The sequence below is a fragment of the Cynocephalus volans genome, chromosome 10 (genome assembly GCF_027409185.1).
Source record: "Cynocephalus volans isolate mCynVol1 chromosome 10, mCynVol1.pri, whole genome shotgun sequence".
Classification (NCBI taxonomy): domain Eukaryota; kingdom Metazoa; phylum Chordata; class Mammalia; order Dermoptera; family Cynocephalidae; genus Cynocephalus; species Cynocephalus volans.
This window is the reverse complement of record NC_084469.1, coordinates 80,805,727-80,828,575: the sequence shown is the minus strand read 5'-3', so window position 1 is coordinate 80,828,575 and position 22,849 is coordinate 80,805,727. Positions and strand designations below refer to the sequence as shown.

Here is a 22,849-nt window from a genome sequence, read left to right as displayed (position 1 = left end):
GACCAATAATTGATGACATGCATCTTAATTTCAAATTTGTCTCAAGGGAAGAGGCCTCTAAGCAGTCTAATTCAAAAATTCCCTCTCGACCAAGATAATATGTAAGAAAAAGGGATGGTTCATTCCTTCATCCGAGTTTTAAAAATGACTGGTAAAAGATTATTAGACTGGTGAAAGGTCATTGGACTCCTCCTAAGACTGACAGTCAACCAGGGACCAGAAGGGTGGCTCTGGAAAGGGCTCATAAGTTCATTAAATAAAGCTAATCATTAAATTTAACAGAAAAGGTAATTTCTCACTGGAAAAAGTAACTAATGATAACAGACCAGAAAGTTCTCTAAGATGTTTTTATTTATTTATATATTTTTTAAAGACTATTTTTTAGAGCAGTTTTAGTTTCACAGCAATATTGAGCAGAAAGTACAGAGAATTCCCATCTAGCCCCTGCCCCAACATGTGCACAGCCTCCCCCATTACCAAAATCCCCACATGAGTGGTACATTTGTTATAATTGATGAACCTGCATTGACACATCGTTATCATCCAAAGTCCACAGTTTACATTAAGTTCACTCTTGGTGTGGTACATTCTGTGGGTTTGGACAAATGTATAATGACATATATCCACCATTATAGTATCATACCGAGTAGTTTTGCTGCCTAAAAATCCTCTGTGCTCTAGTTAAGGTTTTTGAACCATTTCTTTCTTGCTTATCCCCACAGAGGAACAGCAGGAATCTGTTTTTATCTAACATCTAAGTTCTCATCATTTTGTTCCATCTAGATTGAATGGAGAGAGTTGCCATATAGCCCCCGCCTCAACACATGCACCACTCTTTTCTGATTATATATGTGGTCTCCATTCATTCAAGAAATTACATGCTTATTTTGTGCAAGGCCCTGGCTAGTGTTGGGTATACAGACAGAGTGATGTGTGAAAATGGGCACTGCCTCATTCATACAGGGGTTGGTGTTCAGATGGGGAGACACGCAATTGCACAACTGTACAAACTATTGAAAATTACAACTGTAATTTTGAGCTGTGCTTTGAAGCAAAGGAACAGGTACTTGCTGTCTCAAGGGAGACCTGTCCCTGACTAGGAAGTCAGAGAAGGTGCCTATGAAGAAGTGACACTTGCGTTAACTAGTTCATGGGGCAGGGGTAGGGCTTTTGCAAAGCCCTCAGGCCCAATGGAGGATGGCTAGAGAGCAGAGTGCAGGGGTGAGATGAGACGAGGCTGGTGGCTGAGTGAGACACTGCAGCTCAGCTAAGATTTTGATCTTTATCTTAAGAAAAAGGGAAGTCATTGAAAGGGGTTTTTTTTGTTGTTGTTGTTTTTCAAAAGTTGACAGGTAAGGGGATCTTAACCCTTGACTTGGTGTTGTCAGCACCAAGCTCTCCCAAGTGAGCTAACAAGCCATCCCTATGATCCGAACCCGTGGCCTTGGTGTTATCAGCACTACTCTCTCCCAAGTGAGCCACAGGCTGGTCCATTGAAAGGTTTTATGTAAGAGAGTGAATAAAATGAGAACAGTGGAGGGATATTTCGTTGTTATTTTTGTTATTGTTGTTTTTACTTTGGAGGGATATTTTGAAAAGATCACTGTAGCTGCTTTATGGATGGGTGGATGGGCAGGGTGGAAATGGAGAGACCAAAAGACCATATGGTCAAGGCAAAAGGAGACAGTAGCTTGGACTAGTGAGGTGGCAGTAGATCATTGGCCAGGTATGAGAGATCTAGAAAGTAAAAACCCACCAACATGTATTTGGTGGCTCCAAGGTTTCCTTGTACTTAAAATTGGTCTTTGACAGGCCTGAGCTTCTGTACAACATCAGCTATACCTCTGTGATTATTTTCTAAAATACACCATAGTAATTAATGTTATTTCCCTAACTAGACAGTCAATTCCTTGAGGGTAGGGTTGCCTTGGGATGGAACTTTTCTACCATACACAATTGACCTGAAAGGTACACATGTATTGGATACTCCATACATGTCTAATTATTAAGATTACCTAAGATTCTCCTGTACTTTTCCTTCCTTGTTAATACTTACCACAATTGTAATTATTATTCATTGTTATAACATCAAGGTCAAGGGTTCAGATCCCCTTATTGGCCAGCTGGGGAAAAAAATTATTCATATGATTATATATTCAATACATCTCTTGCTAGACTGTAAACTACATAAGGACTGGGACAGAGGACAGGTACTAAAACTGTCTTGGTTATTGTTTTATCCAATGCCCAATACCTGGTGCTCAATAAATATTTATCATAAAAACGTTTTTACTGATTGGTTTTTGTGTTTGTTTTTTTTTTTTTTTTTGGCGGCTGGCCAATAGGGGGAACCGAACCGTTCACCTTAGTGTTACAAGGCCCTACTGTAACCAACTGAGCTAACCGGCCAACCATAATGGCTAAATAATAAGTTTCAACCAAACACTTATATAATGCTTATTACGTGCCAGTCTCTGTTCTTAACACCTTAAACATACTAACATTTAATCCTCCTAACAACTGCATTAGGAATATACTATCGATGTCCCATTTCACTGATGAGTAAGCTTAGGCAGGGAGGGAGATTAACTTCTTAAGGAATTGTGTTTTATCAAATACGTATGTACATTCATTCTAAAACATTAGCTGTCCTCAGTCTACGACAGATGCTGGCTAGGCGCTGGGGACACAAAATAAAATCATGGTTAGTATTTGTTAAGCACCTACTATACGTCGGGCTTGGTGTTAGGCATTTCATATAATTCTATTTATAACCTCACAATAACCTTGCAAGTTAGGTATCCTTAATTGCACTTGATTGTTATGGAAATAAGGATTTGGCGAGATTCAGTAACGTGACCAACCCGGCTGAATGCGGAGACGGTGTTACTATTCAAGTCCAGCCTTCTCTTTCCCCGGAAAATCCACAGAACTCCGCCCCTCGCCCAGGGCTGGTCCCGCCCACGGTCTCTCCCACGCCTGCGCGCTTCTCGCGCCAGGCCCCTCTTCGCCTCCGAGGAGCCGCGCGCATGCGCGCTTCTTCCCCATGTGTACTTGGGCCGTCAGCCGACCCAGCTGAGCAGAGGAGGCACTAAACCCTCTCGGCGATAATACCTTGTCACTAGCTGGGCAGCCTCTACCGCCTGCCGTTGCCCTCCTCTCTGTCCACACAGCGCACGTCGCCATGGGCAAGAGCCGGACGAAGCGTTTCAAGCGACCTCAGTTCTCCCCTACCGGCAACTGTCAGACTGAGGCGGCTGCAGCAGCGAATGGGACTGGAGGCGAGGAGGACGACGGGCCGGCGGCAGAGCTGCTAGAAAAGGTAAGGTGAGGGCTCCGCTGGGCCCGGGGGCGGGGGCGGGGCGGGCGTTCGCGCGGAGCCATCCTCGGCCACCGCTGCCCCGGCGCGCGTGCGCACTGCGCTCCTTCTGACATCTCGCTCCCGTCCTGCAGCTCCAGCACCCGAGCGCCGAGGTCCGCGAGTGCGCCTGCGCGGGGCTGGCCCGGCTGGTGCAGCAGCGGCCCGTGCTCCCGGGCCTGGCTCGTCGCGACGCCGTTCGCCGGCTCGGGCCGCTGCTGCTCGATCCCAGCCTGGCCGTCAGGGAGACGGCGGCCGGCGCGCTCAGGTGAGCCGGGAGGAGTCCGGGCTGTCGCAGCAGTCAGCCAGCGCTTTCTGTGTGCCAGGCACTGTCGCGATCTTCCGTTTCATCCCCAGTGCGCTGTCTGGGGTAGCTCAGGAGGGCGAAGAACCTGCCCCAAGCCTCACGTCTGCAGAGGGGGCATTTGAACCCGGTCTTCAGCCTCTGGAGGACCCCAAAACCTTATCGCACTCCATTTGTCCACCTGGCTGCTTCAGCTGCAGCAGCCACCTGCCAAGGCGTCCTGCCCTCTAGCCTTGCGCACATTTTACCCTCTCCAAGAACCTTCCTTAGAGTCCCATGGTTAGACGAACTCCTTTAGTGTATTTGCCAGGAAACGTTCTAGGTGCAGGGGATTTTTGAGCAGGCCGTTTGTTGAGCAAGGTAGCCAAAATCCCTGTCTTCGCAGAAGCTGTGTTGATGGGGAGACAGGAAACTAGTGAAAAGGTGAAACATAATATTAGATAGTGAGAAGTGCTGTGGGAAGACAAGAGGATGATGAGTTGGGAGTGGGAAGTTTAAATTGGATGCTTTGTGGATGACATTTGTGAAATGAGACCGGAAGTACTAGAGAGCCAGGCATGGGAAAATTGGGGAAAGAGCATTCCCCACAGAGGGAACAGCGAAGAAGTGAGGCAGCAAACGGCTTGGCATGGTAAAAGAACAGAAAGCTTAGTGTGGCTGAGTAGAGTAGGAGAGAGGAATTATAGGAGATGAAGGTGGAGAGATGGAAAAGATGTAGGATGGAGTAGGGTTGAAGGATTTACTTTAACTTAGCTTTTGAAAGGCCACTTTGCTGGCTGTGCAGAAAATGGACTGTAGAGGGAGCAAGAATAGAAGTTAATATTTGTAGTTATTATAGCTCTGCCTATATTTATTATTTGTTTCATTCATTGATTTTGCAACTAATATATTCAGTGCCTGTGTGCCATGCATGGATTAGGCTCTGGGCATGGGGTAATGAGCAAGACAGAGATAATTTCTGTCCTTAATGAATCTTACAGTCTATTGAGGGAGATAGGTATTATTAACCAGATCATATAAGTGTATAATTACAACCAGTGATAATTACAAAGTTTGCTACGAGAGGGTATAACTGGGAGTTCAGGTAATAAAGCCATGTGTGAGTGATGTTTGAGGTGAGATCTGAGGGTTGAGTGGGGATTAACCACTTGATGTGGGTGGAAGTTAGACATCCTTCTACCCCTGGGGAGGAAACAGCATGTGAAAAGCCCCAAAACATACAAATTGGAAGCTCCTGGAAGATTACAGGGACATCTGACTTACCTCTGTCTCCTTAATGCCTAGCCCAGTGCTATGCACTCAAGAGAGCAAGCAGTGTCTCTTCAGTTAAAATTTAATTTAGCCAGGGCTGCTTCAGGGAAGGTCATTCTTAGCCTCACCTTACTGCCCTTGCAGTCTTGATTCCAAGAAGAGGTCCTTTCGTAAACAATCGGGCTATGATTTATTCACATTAAATAGTGTTTTGTGACATGTAATCTAAAAATAAAACATATTTTAAACTTTTTGTGTAGAAATCTCAGTGCTTGTGGAGGTTTTGAAGTTTGCGATGACATGGTGACTAAGGATATCATGACTCCTCTGGTCGCACTGCTAAAAGAGGTACGCACTTTTTAAAGTATCTTGATGGCAGCTTCCGAATGTAGCTTTTCTTTATTTATTTTTATTTTGGGGGTGGCTGGCTGGTATGGGTATTTGATGTTATTAGGCCTTGCTCTAACCAACTGAGCTAACCAGCCACCCTCAAATATAGCTTTTACAATGCAAACTTAGATGGGCCTCTCTCTCTCTCTCTTTTTAGTACTTTGGTGTTACTTTGTCTTCTTTTAAAACATCCTACCAGGGCCGAGCCCGTGGCGCAATTGGTAGAGTGCTGTGCTGGGAGCGCGGCGACTCTCCCGCCGCGGGTTCGGATCCCATATAGGAACGGCCAGTTCGCTCACTGGCTGAGTGCTGGTCACGAAAAAGACAAAAAATAAATAAATAAATAAAAAATAAAACATCCTACCAGAATTTCATTTTTTTTCCTTGAAACGTCTATCTACTCTAATTGTTGATACCAACCTCTCTATTATTTTGTCCCGCTACCTTTATTTATGTGATGGTTGGAAAAGACCTTCCTAAAGCTATACATACTCACTCCATTAAACTTTAAACTTCATACAGTAAAAATAATTCATTTTTATTGATTGCTTATTTAGGTGCCAGGTACTGTTTTTGTGTTTTGCATATTATTTAATTTAATACTCATAGCAATCCCATGAGGAGGATATTATTATTATTGTCATTTTACAGAAGAGTAAGCAAAAGCACAGACATTATGAACTTGTGAAGTTTACATTAAGTTCTCATATTTAATATCATGCCAGTCTTATTTTTTTTTTTTTTTTTTTTTTTTTGTCTTTTTCGTGACCTGCGCTCAACCAGTGAGTGCACCGGCCATTCCCATATAGGATCCGAACCCGCGGCGGGAGCGTCGCCGCGCTCCCAGCACTGCACTCTCCCGAGTGCGCCACGGGCTCGGCCCTCATGCCAGTCTTATTGCATGATGTAGTTCAGGGTCTGAGGTGCTCTCTTTCAGGTCCACTATTCTGGTTTTTTTTTTTTTTTTTAATTTTTTTCCTGTCTTTTTCGTGATCGGTACTCAGCCAGGGAGGGAGTTCACCGGCCATTCCTATATAGGATCTGAACCCGCTGCGGGAGCGTCGCCGCGCTCCCAGCGCTGCACTCTCCTGAATGCGCCACGGACTTTGCCCTCACTATTCTGTATTAATGGGTAATTTTCTCTTTAGGCTATGTAAACTATATCTAGTTTTGATGAGAGGCATGAGTCCTGTTCCCTTTAGAGCAGTGAGTCTCAACTAGGGGTGATTTTGCCCTTTGGGACATTTTGCAATGTCTGGAGACATTTTTCATTGTCACAGCTTAGAGGATGAGAGTTGCTACTGGCATCCAATGGGTAGAGGCCAGGGAGGCTGCTAAACATCCCATAATGCACACACCAACCCCCTCACAACAAAGAATTATCTGATCCAAAATGTCAAAAGTACCCAGATTGAGAAGCCCTGCCTTAGAGGGTGCCTTGGGTTATACTAGAAGGACAATACTGTATTTGGTTGAGTACCCACTTTGGAGCCAGAATGCCTGGATCTGAATCCCAGCTTCACCACATACTAAGCTATACTTTCAGCAGCCTCCCTGTACCTCAGTTTCCTGTTTGTGGTGGGAGACTGGAGATAATAGTTCATTTCCCTCATAGTTTTGTTGTGAGGATTAAATGATTTAATATATGTAAAGTGCTTAGAATAGTGCATTAGAAGGTACTATATAGATGTTTAGCTCTTATTTTGTCTTTCTTTGCCTTCTTTACTGTCTTTTATCATATTAGGTGAAATACTTTGTCTTAATTTTGTACTTTCACTTAAAATGTGAAACGCTTTATATCCAGTTTGCACAATAACTTGGGAACCTTTCTTATCTGTATTTCTTGCCAAAAGGGAAATAGGGTTGTGGGAATTGTACTGCTTATGAGGATTTGATTGGCTTGTTAACCACTGTAATTTCTGATGTTTAGTTTTTGTGATTCTTCACTATCATTAGCCTTCTTGTTCAATTAGTCTTTTGAACCAGGGTGCTAATCATGATATTTGGTTACAGTGTAGTGCTGGACTGGATTCAAATGAGATGTCTCCACAGGAGAAAAAAGATCAGAACAGAAATTCTGTTGAGAACATAGTCAATGAGGCTGTGAACGTGCTGTGGAATATATGGTAAGGTGCTTTCCAAACACAGCCTCCTGCTACAACACTACTCAGGCTGCTATTCTGTTAAACTGTGTAGGAATCTCTATTTCCCTTGGTAGGCCTGTGAATCCTCGATGTTAGTACTCGGTAGGAGGTAGTACCAAGTGACCCAAGATCAACCCTCTTCCCAAGCCCTTTTTTCCTCATAACATCACTACATCTTCTTTTGTTTCACAGCTCTTCTCTTCAGTCATTGCTACTGACAAAAATAAGAGGAATCATGATCATTAGCACCTACTGTTCCTTCTTTTTCCCCTACCGCCTACATACCCTAAACAGCATTTGTCCTAAAGGTAGTCAGGCCCCAGTGCAGTAGCTGCTTTGGTTTGGCGTCTGGAATGAGACAGGGACCACAGACCTTGGCTGGTGCTTTACTTCTCTTCCCTGGCAGTTACCATTTGAATGGGAAGTAGATACCCAAGAAGAGCCCCCTAGGCCCCGGTAGGAAGAAGGCCACTCTCCATTCCATGATTGTAGCAGTGGTGGGGGTGTAGTGGACTTGCTACTAGGAATGGAAATGGCTAGAAAACACAACCTGGATTTGCTTTTTTCTGCCCCATTTTGTGTCCCATATTTCTAGCCAGATTCTGAGATAGTTCCTTATTTTCGGTGAGCATCAATTATAACGTCTGACCTAAAAGCACAGATACTTCTTAGAATACAAGATTGAATTGGATCCTGAATAGCTGTCATGTAGCAGTTTGAACTTGGCTGTGATATCATTTTAACTAGTGGATGCATTCCACCAGAAATGTCAGAGAGATCAGATTTGAGGAGATGGCATTTGACCAAGTTCATGGGTGCTATTTTTCTGTGCACCTGATAACTTTAACTTATATAAATAGTTGAACTTCAAAATTTTTTTAAAATTTCTTTGAAAAGAGCCTGAATATATCTCCAAAGTGATTTCTCTTTCCTGAACACCTGTGAGCCCTAGCTGTATCACTTACAGTTATCATTAGCTCTAAACGTATATGTTTCATAGTTTATATGTTATCTTTTTTCTGTGTGTGTGTGTGTGTGTGTGTGTGTGTGTGTGTGTGTGTGGCTGTCTGGTACAGGGATTAAACCCTGGACCTTGGTATTATCAGCACCACACTCTAACCCCCTGAGCTAACTGGTGAGCCTCAGCTCAAATTATTTTTATAACATGTATGCCTTGTCTTCCTGACTATACTGTGGACTTCGTCAGTGCTGCAATAACCAGATAGACAGACAAATAGACAGACAGATAAATAGATAGCAAGCAGACAGAAAATATTTTTCCTTAGATAGGTTTAATTTGATAATTTAACCAGCTCTGTTAGCTCTTAGTGTGTGGTGTGTTTATATTCTATGTATGGAGCAATACCTTTCTCTGGAAACAATGGATAAAATTATTGTAATTAGCTCTACTTACCCTGTATTTAGAGTGTACACTTATTAATAACACTGATTGCTTTCTGATTCTTTTATTAAAGCGTAGTGTAATTTCAAAAATAATTACTTATTATAGTAATTTCTGTGTTGCCAACTGAGTTCTGCTTGATGAAATTATAATTGCTGTCTAGAAGGAATGAATAAATTATAATTTTCTTTTAAATTTGTGCTTTTCATGTGATAAGTATAGAGACCTTTTGTCCTTAGTTTAACTTAATATTGTTGTGGTATAGGGGAAGGAACAGTAGGCTGGACCCAAGGAACCTAGGTAGTAGGCCTGGTTCTGCCACTAACAAAATGTGTGATCTTCAGACAGATCACTTTACCATTTGGGGCCTGGGTTTTCTCATCTGTAAAATGAGGTGTTGAATTAAATGATTTCTAAGATCTCTTCCAGCTCTAACCTTCTCTGAGGAAACTGGCGTCATGGTAAAGAGATTGGCTAAAAAGTCCCACCATGACAGATAAAATACAGATGGCCAGTTCTTCTCACATACAATGATTATTATGGTTGGGCATTAGTTTCATCTATAAAAATGGTGGGTGGACTCCAACTTTTTGGTTCTATAAAGCCTAATTTACTTTTTTCATGGATTTCTGTGGTTGATTTCTTAATGTTTAAATGTGAATAGTAAAACTTTTTTTTCCCCCCTTCAATTTAGTGAATGCAGTAGTAGAGCAGTATCTATATTCAACAAAGAAGGGTGTTTGGAGATTGTATTAAAGTATTTAAGTAGGTTTTCCACCAATGTTGACCTGGCTATTTCAGTAGGTAAGTGAAGAAAAGATGATGATGATTCATTAAGTGTGTGTAGCCTTATTAAAACATTTTTATTCAGACATAGCATGTATATTCTACAAGAGTGATTTTTTTTCTCATTGTATATAAATGCGTAGCTGAGGAGTTCTGCTTGTTTTGAATCTTTTTAAATCTGTGATTAATACTTTACTTACTCATACAGTTTTTCTGCTTTTGGCTCCAAAAGGGAGAAAAGTAATTATGTGAGCGTATATGGTTTCTAGTCTGTCACCATTCTTAGAAAAACCTTTATTAATTCTTGAAGTTTTCATCTCCATTTACTAAGAAACAATAACCCACAACTACCAGGTCTTAAAGCCAAAGGTGATTAGAATCTAGACTTACTTAAATGTCTTGTACTATCATCTCATATTTGCAGCAGAAAACTGACTAGCCTGTGCTTTTTTGCTGAGAGAAGAAAAGAGTAATTGAAATTTCATAGGCCTGTGTCCCTTCCATGGGGTAGGGGAAGCAAAGTCCAGTAACTTGAGCTGCCTTGGCTTCCTCACCTTCCCTGTATTGGGTTAGAGAGCCATTGGGGACCCTCACTCAGCAGGGGGAGGAGACAGAAGCCAGAAGGTGGGCAGCTCGACAGAATTCTGGGTGAGAGTAAAGAAATAGTGGATAAAAAGCACTTCTTTTCTACCCATCATAATGGCAGGCATCCAGCGGTCCTTTTATTTAGCTATGCATTTCTCCTGGCAGAGAAGAAGTGTATCCCCCTTACCCATGTTCTTCTTGGCTCTAATGGGTACTATTAACAGAAAAGAAAAAAAAAATAGTGGAATAAACACTGCTGGGAAAAATTTAAAAAGCAATTTCTCAAAATGGAATCTTGGCGGGAGGAGGGTTGTGAGTAAATGGGAATTTTATTAACAGTTCAGCTGTTTTTAGGAAATGAGTAGGTGACTGTTAATCTCAGAGGACAGTTTTTATTACAATAAGAGAATTTCAGGAATGGCTAGTCCAGGGATCTGAACCCATGACCTTGGTGTTATAAGGCTGCACTCTAACCAGTCGAGCTAAGCGGCCAGCCCCCATAACTTTTGAAAGAAAAACTTCACTTCTATTTTTGTACCTTTAGTCTTGTAGACTTACTTATTTTTTCAGGTCTTTTTCTTCTAATGAACTTTTTTGAAATGGATCTGAATAAAGTCATTTTGCATTGTATAAGTGTTTTCCTTTCACATTTAGCTAAATTCATGACTTTTTAAACATACGTTGTTACTTTTGTCAAGCTAGGCTTTACTATAGAGTAAATTGAACTTGCAAGATTCCCCTGTATGTGTTAATATACTTTTTTTTTTTTTTTTTTAATTATCCAAACCTGTGGCCTTGGTGTTATCAGCACCGCACTCTCCTGAGTGAGCCATAAGCCAGCCCAATATCCTTTTTTGTTTTGAACTTGTCTTTATGGTAGCGATCACAGCTTATTTTGGGTTTTTGCTAAAGTGAATTTAATTAGTCTCTTAATGAAAAAATATTGCATTTGGTTGTACATATGTGTGTATATATGGATTTGTATACAAATGTATTTTGGGAACCAAACCAGATCACAGCAATAGCACATATTTTGACTAATTTGGATAGGCATGATCTATTTTGAAATTTTGAGACCTGGAAAGAAATGAATTTGTATGGAATAAAATATCTCAAAACAAATTTAGGCTTGCTTCTTCTTTTATGCTTCAGAGGTCTCTTCTGTCAGACCTTTTATGCAATCCCAATTTTTATACTTTCAGATAATTATTTCTGATATACAAGTTGCAATCCATTGTGTTGTTTTAATGCATGGAAAGGAGTGAAGTGCTAAATGGATCACATGTCTATTAATATTTTATCCATCTCTTAATTTGCTCATATGTTTATATGAAGTGACTATTTTTTCTTAAAGAACTATTGCTTCACCAGAAGTAACCCTAACTTTTAAGATCATGATGAATTTAAAGGAAGCCAGAATGTCCCAAAACCTAGGGCTTGTTATTGACAACAGAACTACTATAAGACTGTGGTCCATGGCACTTTACTACTGGTCCGTAATAAGTCCCTAAACTGAGGATAAATCTTTATAAAGTTTCATTGTAATTCACCATTGCCACAACATTTAAGAGCCCCTTTAGTTGTATTTGATAAAAGTATAATTCTGTGAAAGGAAAGATTATAATTCTGTAAAGGAGTAGAAATTTAAAAAGAAAAGAAAAAAGAACTTTTACAGCACTGATAGTTTGGGAAGCCTCATTTGCATGTACCATCTTTGAGGTAAAGCATATATATTCTACAAAGGCTACACATGTCTAAAGAAGTTGTAAAGGTGTACCTTTTTTTTGATATGTTATACTGGTGTAGGTTATCCTGAGCAGAATTCATTTGTTTCTGAATATTTGTTTTTTGTCTTATAGCATATTGTTTGCAGACGGTGACAGAAGATAACCCAGAGCTACTGAAATCTTTCAGTGTCACAGCATTGCATGTGCTGGAATCAGCAATGCTTTCTCCTGTCAGTTCCATGGAATACATTCTACTGAAGACATTGGTGGCAGGTAAAATTTAGCCATATGAGATAGTGTACCTTTTCAGTAACTAGTAATGGATAGAGGGGGGAGCCAAAGTTCAGTCATTCCTTCATTTCACCATATCAGGGCCTTCTGTGCTTATGTGTGTTATGAAAAAAAAAAAATTTTTTTTTTTGGCATCTGGCCAGTATAGGGACTGGACCCCTGGACATTATTGTTATCAGCACCATGCTCTGAAAATTTTAATATTTAAATGGAAACCCTTGATTTGAGCAGTTGTCCATAGTTGTGAAGCCTTCTAGAATATTTTTTTTTTTCAATTTAACAAACTACTGCTATCTGACAAAGAAATGCTGTTTTCAGGATCCCCTCTTATTTGTGAACCAGTGAGTTTAGAAATTGACTTTGGGGCATTCACTATATGTCTGCTTAGTTTTCCATAAGTTCCTTATTACCCCCCAACCTTTTTCTCTCTAGAATTTCTGAATATAGAAATAAGAAATGACCTGATTGTCTTTTTAGTAGCATGTACTTTTTACAGTTTCTGTATGTATTTTCTCTTGCCTGTTCGCCTTGCAGAGATAATTTACCTGGAGAGGTTTTGTTTTTTGTATTTAATTGTGATAAAATACATCTAACATAAGATTTACTATCTTAATCATTTTTAAATGTGAAGTTCAGTGGTATAAAGCACATTCATGTTATTGTGCAACACATCTCCAGAACTCCTTTCATCTTGCAAAACTGAAACTCTGGATCCATAAACAATTTTTTCCATTTTCCTAACCCCCAGCCCCTGGCATCCACTATTCATTCTTCTTTCTGTCTCTATGAATTTGACTACTCTCTAGATAACTCATATTAGTGGAATCATACAGTATTTGTCTTTTTGTGACTGGGTTATTTCATTTAGCATAACATCCTTAAGGTTCATCCACATTGTATCATGTATCGCTTTTCTTTTTTTTTTTTTTTGCAGCTGGCTGGTACAGGGATCCAAACCCATGACCTTGGTGTTATAGACTGTGCTCTAACCAACTGAGCTAACTGGCTAAACTCCCCATTTTAATGCTGAATATATATATATATATATATATAATGAGGTATAATGTATATACCTCATTTTGTTTATCCATTCATCTGTCAATGGACACTTCTATTGCTTCCACCTTTGGCTATTATGAATAATGCTTATATGAATATGGGTGTAATCTGTGCACGTTTGTGCTTTCACTTCTTTTGGGTGTATACCCAGGAGGTGTTTTTATTTTTACAGTCACTTTAAAAAAAAAATTAACCTGACTACTTAATGGTAGCTCCTGTTTTAATTTGATAAGCAAAAAACCAAGGTCCTGCTCTCTGGTTTGTACATGAGACCTTGGAATTTTAGTACATTCCATTCCACTCTTGGAATATAAGAAGCTAAGAAACTTGATCAGTGTTCTGTGTTCTGCTGATATGTAATGTGCCTGAGAAAAGCATTGTGTGCCAAGGAAGGGAGATAGTTCTGAAGGGTTATGACAAAGTGCACTGCCTCTGTGCAATACTTTTTTACATTTAATAAAAACTGAAAAAGGCAGTGGGGTCAAGATTTTTTGAAATTATACCTGAGTTTAAAGAATCAGTCTTGTGGAAACTACTTAATAAAAGATTTCACAGGTGATTCCTTTGTCCTTATGCTCATTTTTTCCCAGGTACAATTTGGAATCTAAAGGACATTATTCCATCCAAGAGTCAGGCAGAAATCATAAATGCCATATTAAAGATCTTATCTGAAGTTTTGGATATGGATGCTGGTGAAACGGTTATTCAAATGAAGGAGGCTGAAACTCAAAAGTTAAAAACTGCTGCAGAGATGGAGGATGTATTAGAGAATGCTAACGGTGATGATTTGATTGAAGATGATGAAATGGAAGAAATTCCTCGTAAAAGAAAAGTCAGAAGAAAAACTTTCATTTCCGATTTACTACCAGTAAGTCAGACTGATGCGCTCAAATATGGATTAATACAGCTGTTTTCTTTCAACAGGTATCCTTAGCTTTATAGAAAAACATTATAGAAGGTGTCACCATACCAAGTCAAGGGTTTGGATCCCCTTACTGGCCAGCTGCCAAAAAAAGAAAAAAAAAAAGATTTAAAAAAAAAAGAAAAATGTTATAGCAAAAATTAGCTATAAGGTAAATCTCAGTAAAAATCAGTCATGTTTTCCCATCGATTCTCATTATTATAACATTAGAAATCTACTCCCAAAGGGAGAAAAATCTCTTGTCAAAATGATAACTTCAATATCCAGAAGAAGATTCCCAAGATGGGATAGACCTATCCTTTTGGAACACCTCAGAAATATAGTCATCTCCCTAACTCTTATGTCTCCCCACTTCTCTTATGTACTATCTCCCAGACTGTCTTCAAACTAAAAGAATTTGTACTTTCCTCAGATTGTCCCTTGCATTCTTGTCTTATTTTAGTATTTAGCCTTACCAAGGAGGCAGTCCAAACCTTAATTTATCCAGTACTGAGCAGAAGAGGTTAGGTGATTGTGAGGTTAACGACGGTTTGTAGCTCTCACAAATTGGGTGATTGTTGGCATACTTGTGCTGTGGGTGTGATGTTGGGATAGGGTGAGCAGGCTTGGGTACAGGAATCGTTTCAGCTGAGGCAGTCCACAGAGCTGGAGCCATACTTTGGGAGAACATTTCCCCCAAGGAGGAGAGCAAATGTTCAGGAAGGCAGGGAGGACAGTGAGTTGGGCTTCATTCATTCAGGTGCACATTTACTCTGCACCTAATGTATGCCAGGCACTGTGCTAGATGCTGATGATAGAAAGATGATTAAGAACCTGTTAAGGCTCTTTAGGAACCTTCTCCATCTTGGGAAGACAGACACATAAACCTGTCATTTTAAGGCCTTTGCTAAGAACAGTGACAGGGCTATGCACAGATTTCTAAGGGAGAAATTTCTGTAGACTAGGTACACGTAACTCAGCCCTGATAGGAGAGCAAAGGCAGATGCTGTTAGAGAAGGCTTTTGGGACAGAATACCTGAGCTGTCTTAAAGGATGAGGTAAGAAACAGCGTGGTGTAAGCAGGTTAGTGTCATTTAGAGCAATCACTCAGGCAGCTGGATGGACAGAAAATGTAAGGGGCCTGGCGGAAGGAAGACCACTCAGGAAGCTGCTGACAAAAGATGATGGACCCTGAACTGTGAGTATTTGATTCACATCCTCTCACACTTTCTGCAGTTCTAGAGGTGGCCTGTCCTGATTCAAATTAAGTAAACTGAAACAGAATTATCTTGACTCAGTGTCTTAAAGTTTTGATAATTTTATGCCCAGTAAGGATTCTTTAAATAGAATATACCTGAAAATAAATATAACAGTATACTATCTTTAATTCATGAATTCAACTGTCTTGAATTCATGAAGTCTTATGAAGCGTAAATTAGTGATGTTTTAAGGAAATCAAAAAGTTGTAGATTGAACTACCTTTTCCCCTCATGAACAACCTACAGGTGCAAAGCATCATGTTAAGTGCTGGGGTAAATGCAGACATGAGAAGGCCATGCTGTCCTTGAGCTTATAAAGTCATAAAGTGGCTTAAAAATCATAATTTGAACCCCAGATTTACTCCTTGTCTCACTTGTGTCTCTGACTAAGTTTGAGTAGAATTTAGAATTAGTAAATCAAGGTGGATGAAAACATAGCTGTGCACTTTGTCCTCCCAAAGGGGTGTTTATAGAGAACCCCAGCAACATCATCTCTTCAGTTATCACAGGAAGGTTAAGCTGTAGATCTGGGATGTGCTTGGATTCATATCCATATATGGAAAGGGAAGGTGTCATAAATCAGCACTCGTAGGCTCTTTTTCAGCTGTCTTCGCTGTGTGATAAGGTCTCTGTTTATCCTAACTGATGCATGCATACCATGTTTTGCCACTCCATATTCTTGTTGGAGCAGAAATGAAAACTACAGTTAGGCTGTCAGGGAACTCTGAAGGATCTGAGATCCCTTGCTGGGAATGGGAAAATGGCATTCCTGTGTGCTTGTCCCCATCTCCAGCCTTGCTTCCAAGGGGCTCCAAAAGGGAGTAAGAGGGGGTTGAGACCCCAGGCTACCAGTTTAGGACAGAAGTACCCCTCTTTAAAAACTATGGATATTTAACTTATGTAGAGGTTTATTTTCTTAAGTATTATTTAAAAATAGAATCTTGGTGCTTATAAAATGCAGTGTTTTTTCTCAAAGTAAAAACTTGCTCTTTTAAGTCTTCTTAACATGACTGAGTAGACTGGATGATTAACATGCTGGTCAGTCAGTCTGCCAGTGTCTGAGTACCAGTAAAGTGCTAGGCGTCATGCGCATATGTGCCAGGAATACAAATTTATAGTCAGCTGTGGTCTTTCACACTGCCTGGCAGCTTCTGTAGGAGTCCGTTAGAATCAAAACCCTTATTTGCGTCTTTTAGACTGAGAAGGTATAACCCACAAATATGTAAAGAAAGAGTAGTTCAACCCAAGTTGTGGTTTTTGTTTTGTTTTGGTTTTTGGCAGTTGGCTGGTATGGGGATGCAAACCCTTGACATTATTGTCTCCAGCACCACACTCTAACCAAGTGAGCTAACTGGGCAGCCCTTGTTTTTTTGTTTTTGGGGGGTTTTTTTGAACACATGCAAAAGTAGAATACCCCTTGCCCAGCTTCCACAGTTATCCATTTTCAGATCATGGTCTGCTTTATTTCATTTATTTCCCTCCTTCCTCTCCCCTCTGTCTACTGTTTATTTTGAAGCAAAACTCAGATGTCATAACATTTCATCTAGATTGGTTCTTTATGTCAGCTTAATAACATTAAGAAGCAGGGAAAAGTTTGAGCAGGAGAGTTACATAAAGAAGTGGAAGTTAACTTCAGAGTTCCTTCTAAGCCAGATCTTTATACGTTTTTAGTGGATGAGAGAGAGCCCAGCAACAACATGTCTTACTTAGCTTTGAGTATACTCTAATAAGTGTTTACTTAGTTGAATATTACACACACGCCGAACAAATAGAAATGAGTTTTAGGTACATTCTTGCTGGCAATAAATGGAATGTGAATTTAGGAATCCCTTAGCTACATCTGTTAAATTAGCAACTTTCTTCCCCGCCCTTTCCCCAGCCCCACCCCCATTTTTTTTAAGAACACAGTTCAAAGTTGCAGTTAAATTGTTGCACAAAGTTGGTTGGATTGTGAATGAGTAAGAACATTCTGGAAAGGAAGATGGAAATATGTCACAGAATCTATAAATGTGCTTTTAACCTTTGAGCCAGTAATCTGAGGAAATAAGATATCCGAGTAATCTAAAAGATTCCACACTAGTAGAATGCTTAGTAAATTATAGTACGTCCATTTAATAGAATGTTATGTAGCCATGAAAAAGACAATTAGAAAACTTGAAATTTGGAAACATTAGGACAATAAAATATACATTATTTTTAGCTTATTCATTATTTTGGAATATCTGTGTGGCTATTTCACTTTTCATAGGCAATTTGAGAATTAAGGTCATATAAGTTTATACTACTCATTTTAAGAAATGTTAATTGATGAAGTTAAGTCAATTTTATATATTTTCAGAGAAAAAATTTGCCTCTTCCCTCAGTATTAAAGAAATGTTTTATTGTAGTCTTTAAAGAAAGCCAGGAAGCAAGCCTGTCTGCTCCTTAGGCAAGCTCTGTTGGTCATATAAGGGCTTGTTAGTAGTATTTGTAAATGTAGTCTTTCTGAGAAGACATCTAAGCAACTAAAAGGAGGTTCATTGTGTGTAAGTGCCTCATGTCTGAAATGAACTCTTGTTTTGATCTTACTAGGCTGAGCTGCTTCTTAACACATTAGATTAAGTTTCAGGGTGAATTCAGTTCAGAATTCCTGAATATTTATCTCTTCTCTCCAGCTAACTAAGCAGCACTTAGAGAATAACCATGCAGATAGATGAAAACTCAGTTAACAGTGGCATGCTCCACTGTGCCAAGAGGAATTATAATGCTTGTTTGTACTTCTAGCACTTTATGACTTTTCTTCTACCTCCCCCACCGCCTATGTGCTCTGTTCCAAGTGCAAAAATCTTCTAGTAGGCTTTAACTAAGGAAATTTATGCAAAAATAATTTTCTCAAACACTGAGAGTTGGTCGTTTGCTTTCTTTTTTCTTTTTAGCCCACTGACAAGGAACTGAGAGAGACCAAAGCATTGCTGACAGCTCAGCAGACTGCTCTGGAAATAATTGTCAACATGTGCTGTAATGAAGGTTCGTTACCAGTGTACATTTAGATGTTTTCCCCTGGACTGAGAGGACAGCTTCCGTGGGTATTTTCATAAGTATTCCAGTTCAGTGTGGTTTGCACTCTACCCAGATCCCTCTGATGATGAATGGGAAGAGCTGTCTAGCAGTGATGAAAGCGATGCGTTTATGGAGAATTCCTTCAGTGAGTGTGGCGGCCAGCTGCTGTCTCCCCTCTGCCTCTCCCATGAGATTCACACTGCTCTCACCAACTACCTCATCCCAAAGAAGGTAATCTGTTTTCATTCTAGGTTCATCATGGAGCATGGAAAAGGCTTAACAAGCTATTCATTCAGTGTGTAAAAGAAGTAGGCCCACAATTCCAGGTTGTAGGTGATGATGGTGAAATCTAGAACACAAAACAGAGCTAACAGTGCTAGAAATAGGCTAAAAGGTTGTCATATCTTTATCAAGCCTTCACTTAGAATTTCACTTAGAAATAACATGTTGGAATTTTATAAAGGAATCGTATAAAATGACCACTCTTTAACCTTTGCTTCACTGCCTTTTTTTAATCTAGATTTTTGAGAAAACTGCCTTTCCAAACAACATTGCAGTTGACATATGTTCTAAGAACCCTACTTGGAAACCTTTGATTAGAAAGTAAGAACTTTTCTATTTTCAGAAGCATTTGTCATTATAATATTGTATGAAATGGTGGACCATTAAGTAGAAGATTCTGACTCCCCTCAAGAAGCAGAAGTTCCGTTCCTGGGTATATAACCTAGGATATGTGTATGACAATGTTCATAGCAATGTGGTTCACAGTTGCCCCAACCTGGAAACAACCTTGATGTACAGCAGAGGTAGAACGGATAAATAAATGTTGACATAATCATGCAGTAGAATACATACAGCAATAAAAATGATCTGTACTAGAACTACTCATAACATGGACAAAACTTAGAATGTTGAGCAAAAAGAGCAAGACACGAAAGAATGTACACACTGATTCAGTTGTCACCAAGTTCAGAAACAGGCAACATTGAACTATTTTGTTCAGGTATGCGTACATAGATGATAAACCTGTAAAGAAAGGCAAGGAAATGTTTATCATAAAAGTGTGGATAGTGATTCTCTCTAGGGATCAGGGAGGTGGGACATTATAAGAAAGAGATAGGTAGGCTGTAAGGACACCAGCAGTGTTTATTTCTTGTCTAGTTGCATAGGCATTTGCTTTATAAACTATTTGTTAAACTCTGTACATGTGTTCTGCACTTTACTGTGTACATGTCATATTTCACAATTAAAAATAATTTTAAAGATGCTACCGTGCGTAGACATTTTTCTAAAACCAGTTCCTTTCTACTTACAGATAAGCTGTGCATCAGAGGCCTTGAGTGCCCAAGCCTCTGAGCAGAACAGTTCACTTGATGATTCTTTGCTAACTCCGTAGACCCCCTTGTACTTACAGATGTTCCAAATCAGAAGCTGAAGCTTAGGTTAAAAGTTAATACTGAATTCTGATGGGTAACTTTTGGAGAAACAGACAACATTGTTTCACTTCCTTTCCAGAATGAACACTATACAATGTAGAGCCCTTGTGTGTCTCCAGAGTCTTGTGTCCCTCCTGGACATGGACCATCTGGGAGGAGCTCCAGCCCTTCAAGAACTTGCACAACATCTGTCACAACTTCTTTTTTCTCAGCAAGGTAAATATTTAGGCCTTACTGTGAAAGACTACTTGGACAGAGCAGAATTTTGAAGGGGCAGGAACTCAGACTTGGTAATTATACATTGTCTGTCATACAGCTTGCAGAAACCTTTCCCAAACACTAACCATCATATAGTTATAGTTGCCAGTGGTATAGAGTCAAAACAAGGTATGCAAACAGGTCTCTTAAGTTATATTTTTCTTTTTTTTATAGAATTATTTGCATTCAGTTATGTCAGGTCTATTAAGGCTAAATCATAAATGTCATAAAGGCCTTATTAAAATATTTGGGTAACCCTATTCTTCTTAATTATAAGAATTTTAATTTGATTGGACAATACGTATGTGTAATCCAAAGTTCAAAAGTTCTTAGATGACATAAAGTGGAAAGCCTCCTGTTTTTGTCCCACACCACCCAGTTCCTCTCCCAGGGTCATCACTATTAACGCCAGTTTCTTATATACATATAATACATACATACATACGAAAATATTTCATAGTTCATTGCAGTAGTATCTCATTTAACTTGATCACATTAAACTATAGGAGCTCAAGCCAAATAAACAAAAAAGATAGAGACTGAGAGGAAAAGCAGTATTTTATATAGTAGAGGAAAATTGTCCACATTACACAGCCTGCATTCCTGGAGTGAGAGTAATAAAGGAGAAGGGAATCTGCCATGCTCTCAGCTCCTCAGTTTCAGAGGATCTTTAGGGATTTTTTTAAGGTAAACTTGAAGATATTTGCTTTCTGCATTGACTTTAACATCTGACCACCAATAAGATAACTCCATTGTGTTGTATTCAACATATTGTTCATATATTTTATTGTATACTATTTAACATTTCTCCTTCCCAGACACAACATTAAATCCAATAACTGAACTCTTAAAAGATCAAAATATGATCGGTTTTGTCTAAATACAATTTTCTATATAAACATTCATTCACGAGTTGGTCCCCAATTCTTTAGACATCAATCTTGCATTCTATCAAGTTCCTAAGAAGTGCTAGAAGTTCTAGATTAATTTTTAAAAATTAAATAAATAGGGCTGGCGGGTTAGCTCAGTTGGTTGGGAGTCTGGTGCTGATAACACCAAGGTCCAGGGTTTGATCCCTCTACCAGCCAGCCACCAAAAAAAAGAAACTAAGTAAATAAATGTTTAGAAACCCATGTATAGTTATTAATTTGTCTCTACCACCCTTTTGACATTGGTAAAGTCAACAGATGTAGTTTTCAAGAGATCTCAGGCTGTTTGTGCACTTGTTGGCCACAGTGAACACAGGAAAGCCATACCTAGCCATCCTCAAGACAGGATACAAACAGGACATGAGGAGTGCCAGCCCTGTGCCCATTCCAAGCCAGGACTGGGCAAGCACTGGAGTACAGAAGTGATTTGTTGATGTGAGCAGGCCAGATGACAACTGTAGCTTTGTGTTTCTCTCTCAGCCTTCTTAAAACCTGGAAGAGACCTGGATGGTATGGGACGCAGGGAGCTTTCCTTGACTTTTACTGGCTTTCTGGCTCCCATCAGCCCACCAAGATGTCCTATGGGGCGGGGACAGGAAGGGCAGCTATTGCTCCTGCCCACTCCCATCCACCCATTCCCATGGGCTGAGATACAGAGTAGAGCCAAGTGGGGAAGTCCACAGCCAGGGCCTCAAGTGGGCAGGACCTACCAGAGTCTCTTACTGCTTCCAAGCCCTGCCTAACCTTGAGGTAATGCTGTCAGAATCCCTTGCCTCTGGGTCATTTGTCAATAAGAGTCTGATCACGGTACCACAAGCCCTATCCCCAACCAGCATGAAGAGTTTATTTCATTTGAAATAAATGTACGTATTCTGTGTCTTTGCTATACAGAAAATACTCAGGTATGTTTCTCCCAGTTCAGCTGGCTATTTGTGATCACTGATTCTTGTACATTCATTACCTGCAAATATCACAGGAAAACCATACCAGGCTGAGCCATGGAGAAATAATGGAAAGTCTTGGCTTTTTCTTTTTTTAAGTTTCAGAATTGTGACATTTTGTTAGGTTAAGAACACTTTGATATATCCTGAGGGCCATGATGTTATTTTTATAGAAATCACCTATCACAGGTCACTGTCACAACAGTGTTTTTGAAAATCTGTCCATTTAATGATATGGGCTATTATTTCCAGGAATTTGTAATCTGAATTGACCTTCCACATGTGATGGATTTGGATTGTAAACAATAGGGGAAAAGTTGTTGCTGGGGGAAGAGTGCCATTAAAATGCCTCTGCGCTGTCCAGGTTGCTCAGGGTCCATTGTGTCCTGTCTATGGCCTTTGTATTCCTTAACACTGGCATTTAGAGAAATGGCTCAAAAAGTAGTACAGTTATTATTTATTTTGGAATAACAGTAAGTTTTATTAGAAATTTGATAAAGGATAATTGTTTACATTTAGAGGTGCTATTCTAATATAGTCCTTCTAAACATTTGAGATTAATTAAATAATGTAACCCTATGGGTTCTATATGGATAGTGTGAACTGTTTTTGGAGAATTTGGTAGGGAGAATGGGACTAAATTTCTCTACTCCTTTATGTTTCAGAGTTAAATGAATGAGGATCATACAGCTCTACCTAACTTGTTTTAATTTTAATGCTAAAATACAGTTCTCATTAGTTATATAATTTGTGACACTTTATACATACCTACATTATGTTTGTGGCTGA

At 39.7% G+C, this 22,849-nt stretch overlaps 1 protein-coding gene across 1 annotated transcript in view; it reads left to right on the top strand.

Moving 5' to 3' along the window:
* Positions 1-3,030: 3,030 nt before the first annotated feature.
* HEATR3 (HEAT repeat containing 3) overlaps positions 3,031-22,849 on the top strand; it is a 34,125-nt gene continuing 14,306 nt past the window's right edge. Inside the window, exons 1-11 of the mRNA XM_063112059.1 lie at positions 3,031-3,322; positions 3,454-3,626; positions 5,174-5,261; positions 7,317-7,429; positions 9,544-9,653; positions 12,080-12,220; positions 13,888-14,165; positions 18,373-18,463; positions 18,570-18,727; positions 19,017-19,099; positions 20,012-20,148. Of these exons, the coding sequence (XP_062968129.1) occupies positions 3,185-3,322; positions 3,454-3,626; positions 5,174-5,261; positions 7,317-7,429; positions 9,544-9,653; positions 12,080-12,220; positions 13,888-14,165; positions 18,373-18,463; positions 18,570-18,727; positions 19,017-19,099; positions 20,012-20,148 (1,510 nt within the window). The 5' untranslated portion in view covers positions 3,031-3,184. The remainder of the gene's footprint in view (positions 3,323-3,453; positions 3,627-5,173; positions 5,262-7,316; positions 7,430-9,543; positions 9,654-12,079; positions 12,221-13,887; positions 14,166-18,372; positions 18,464-18,569; positions 18,728-19,016; positions 19,100-20,011; positions 20,149-22,849) is intronic.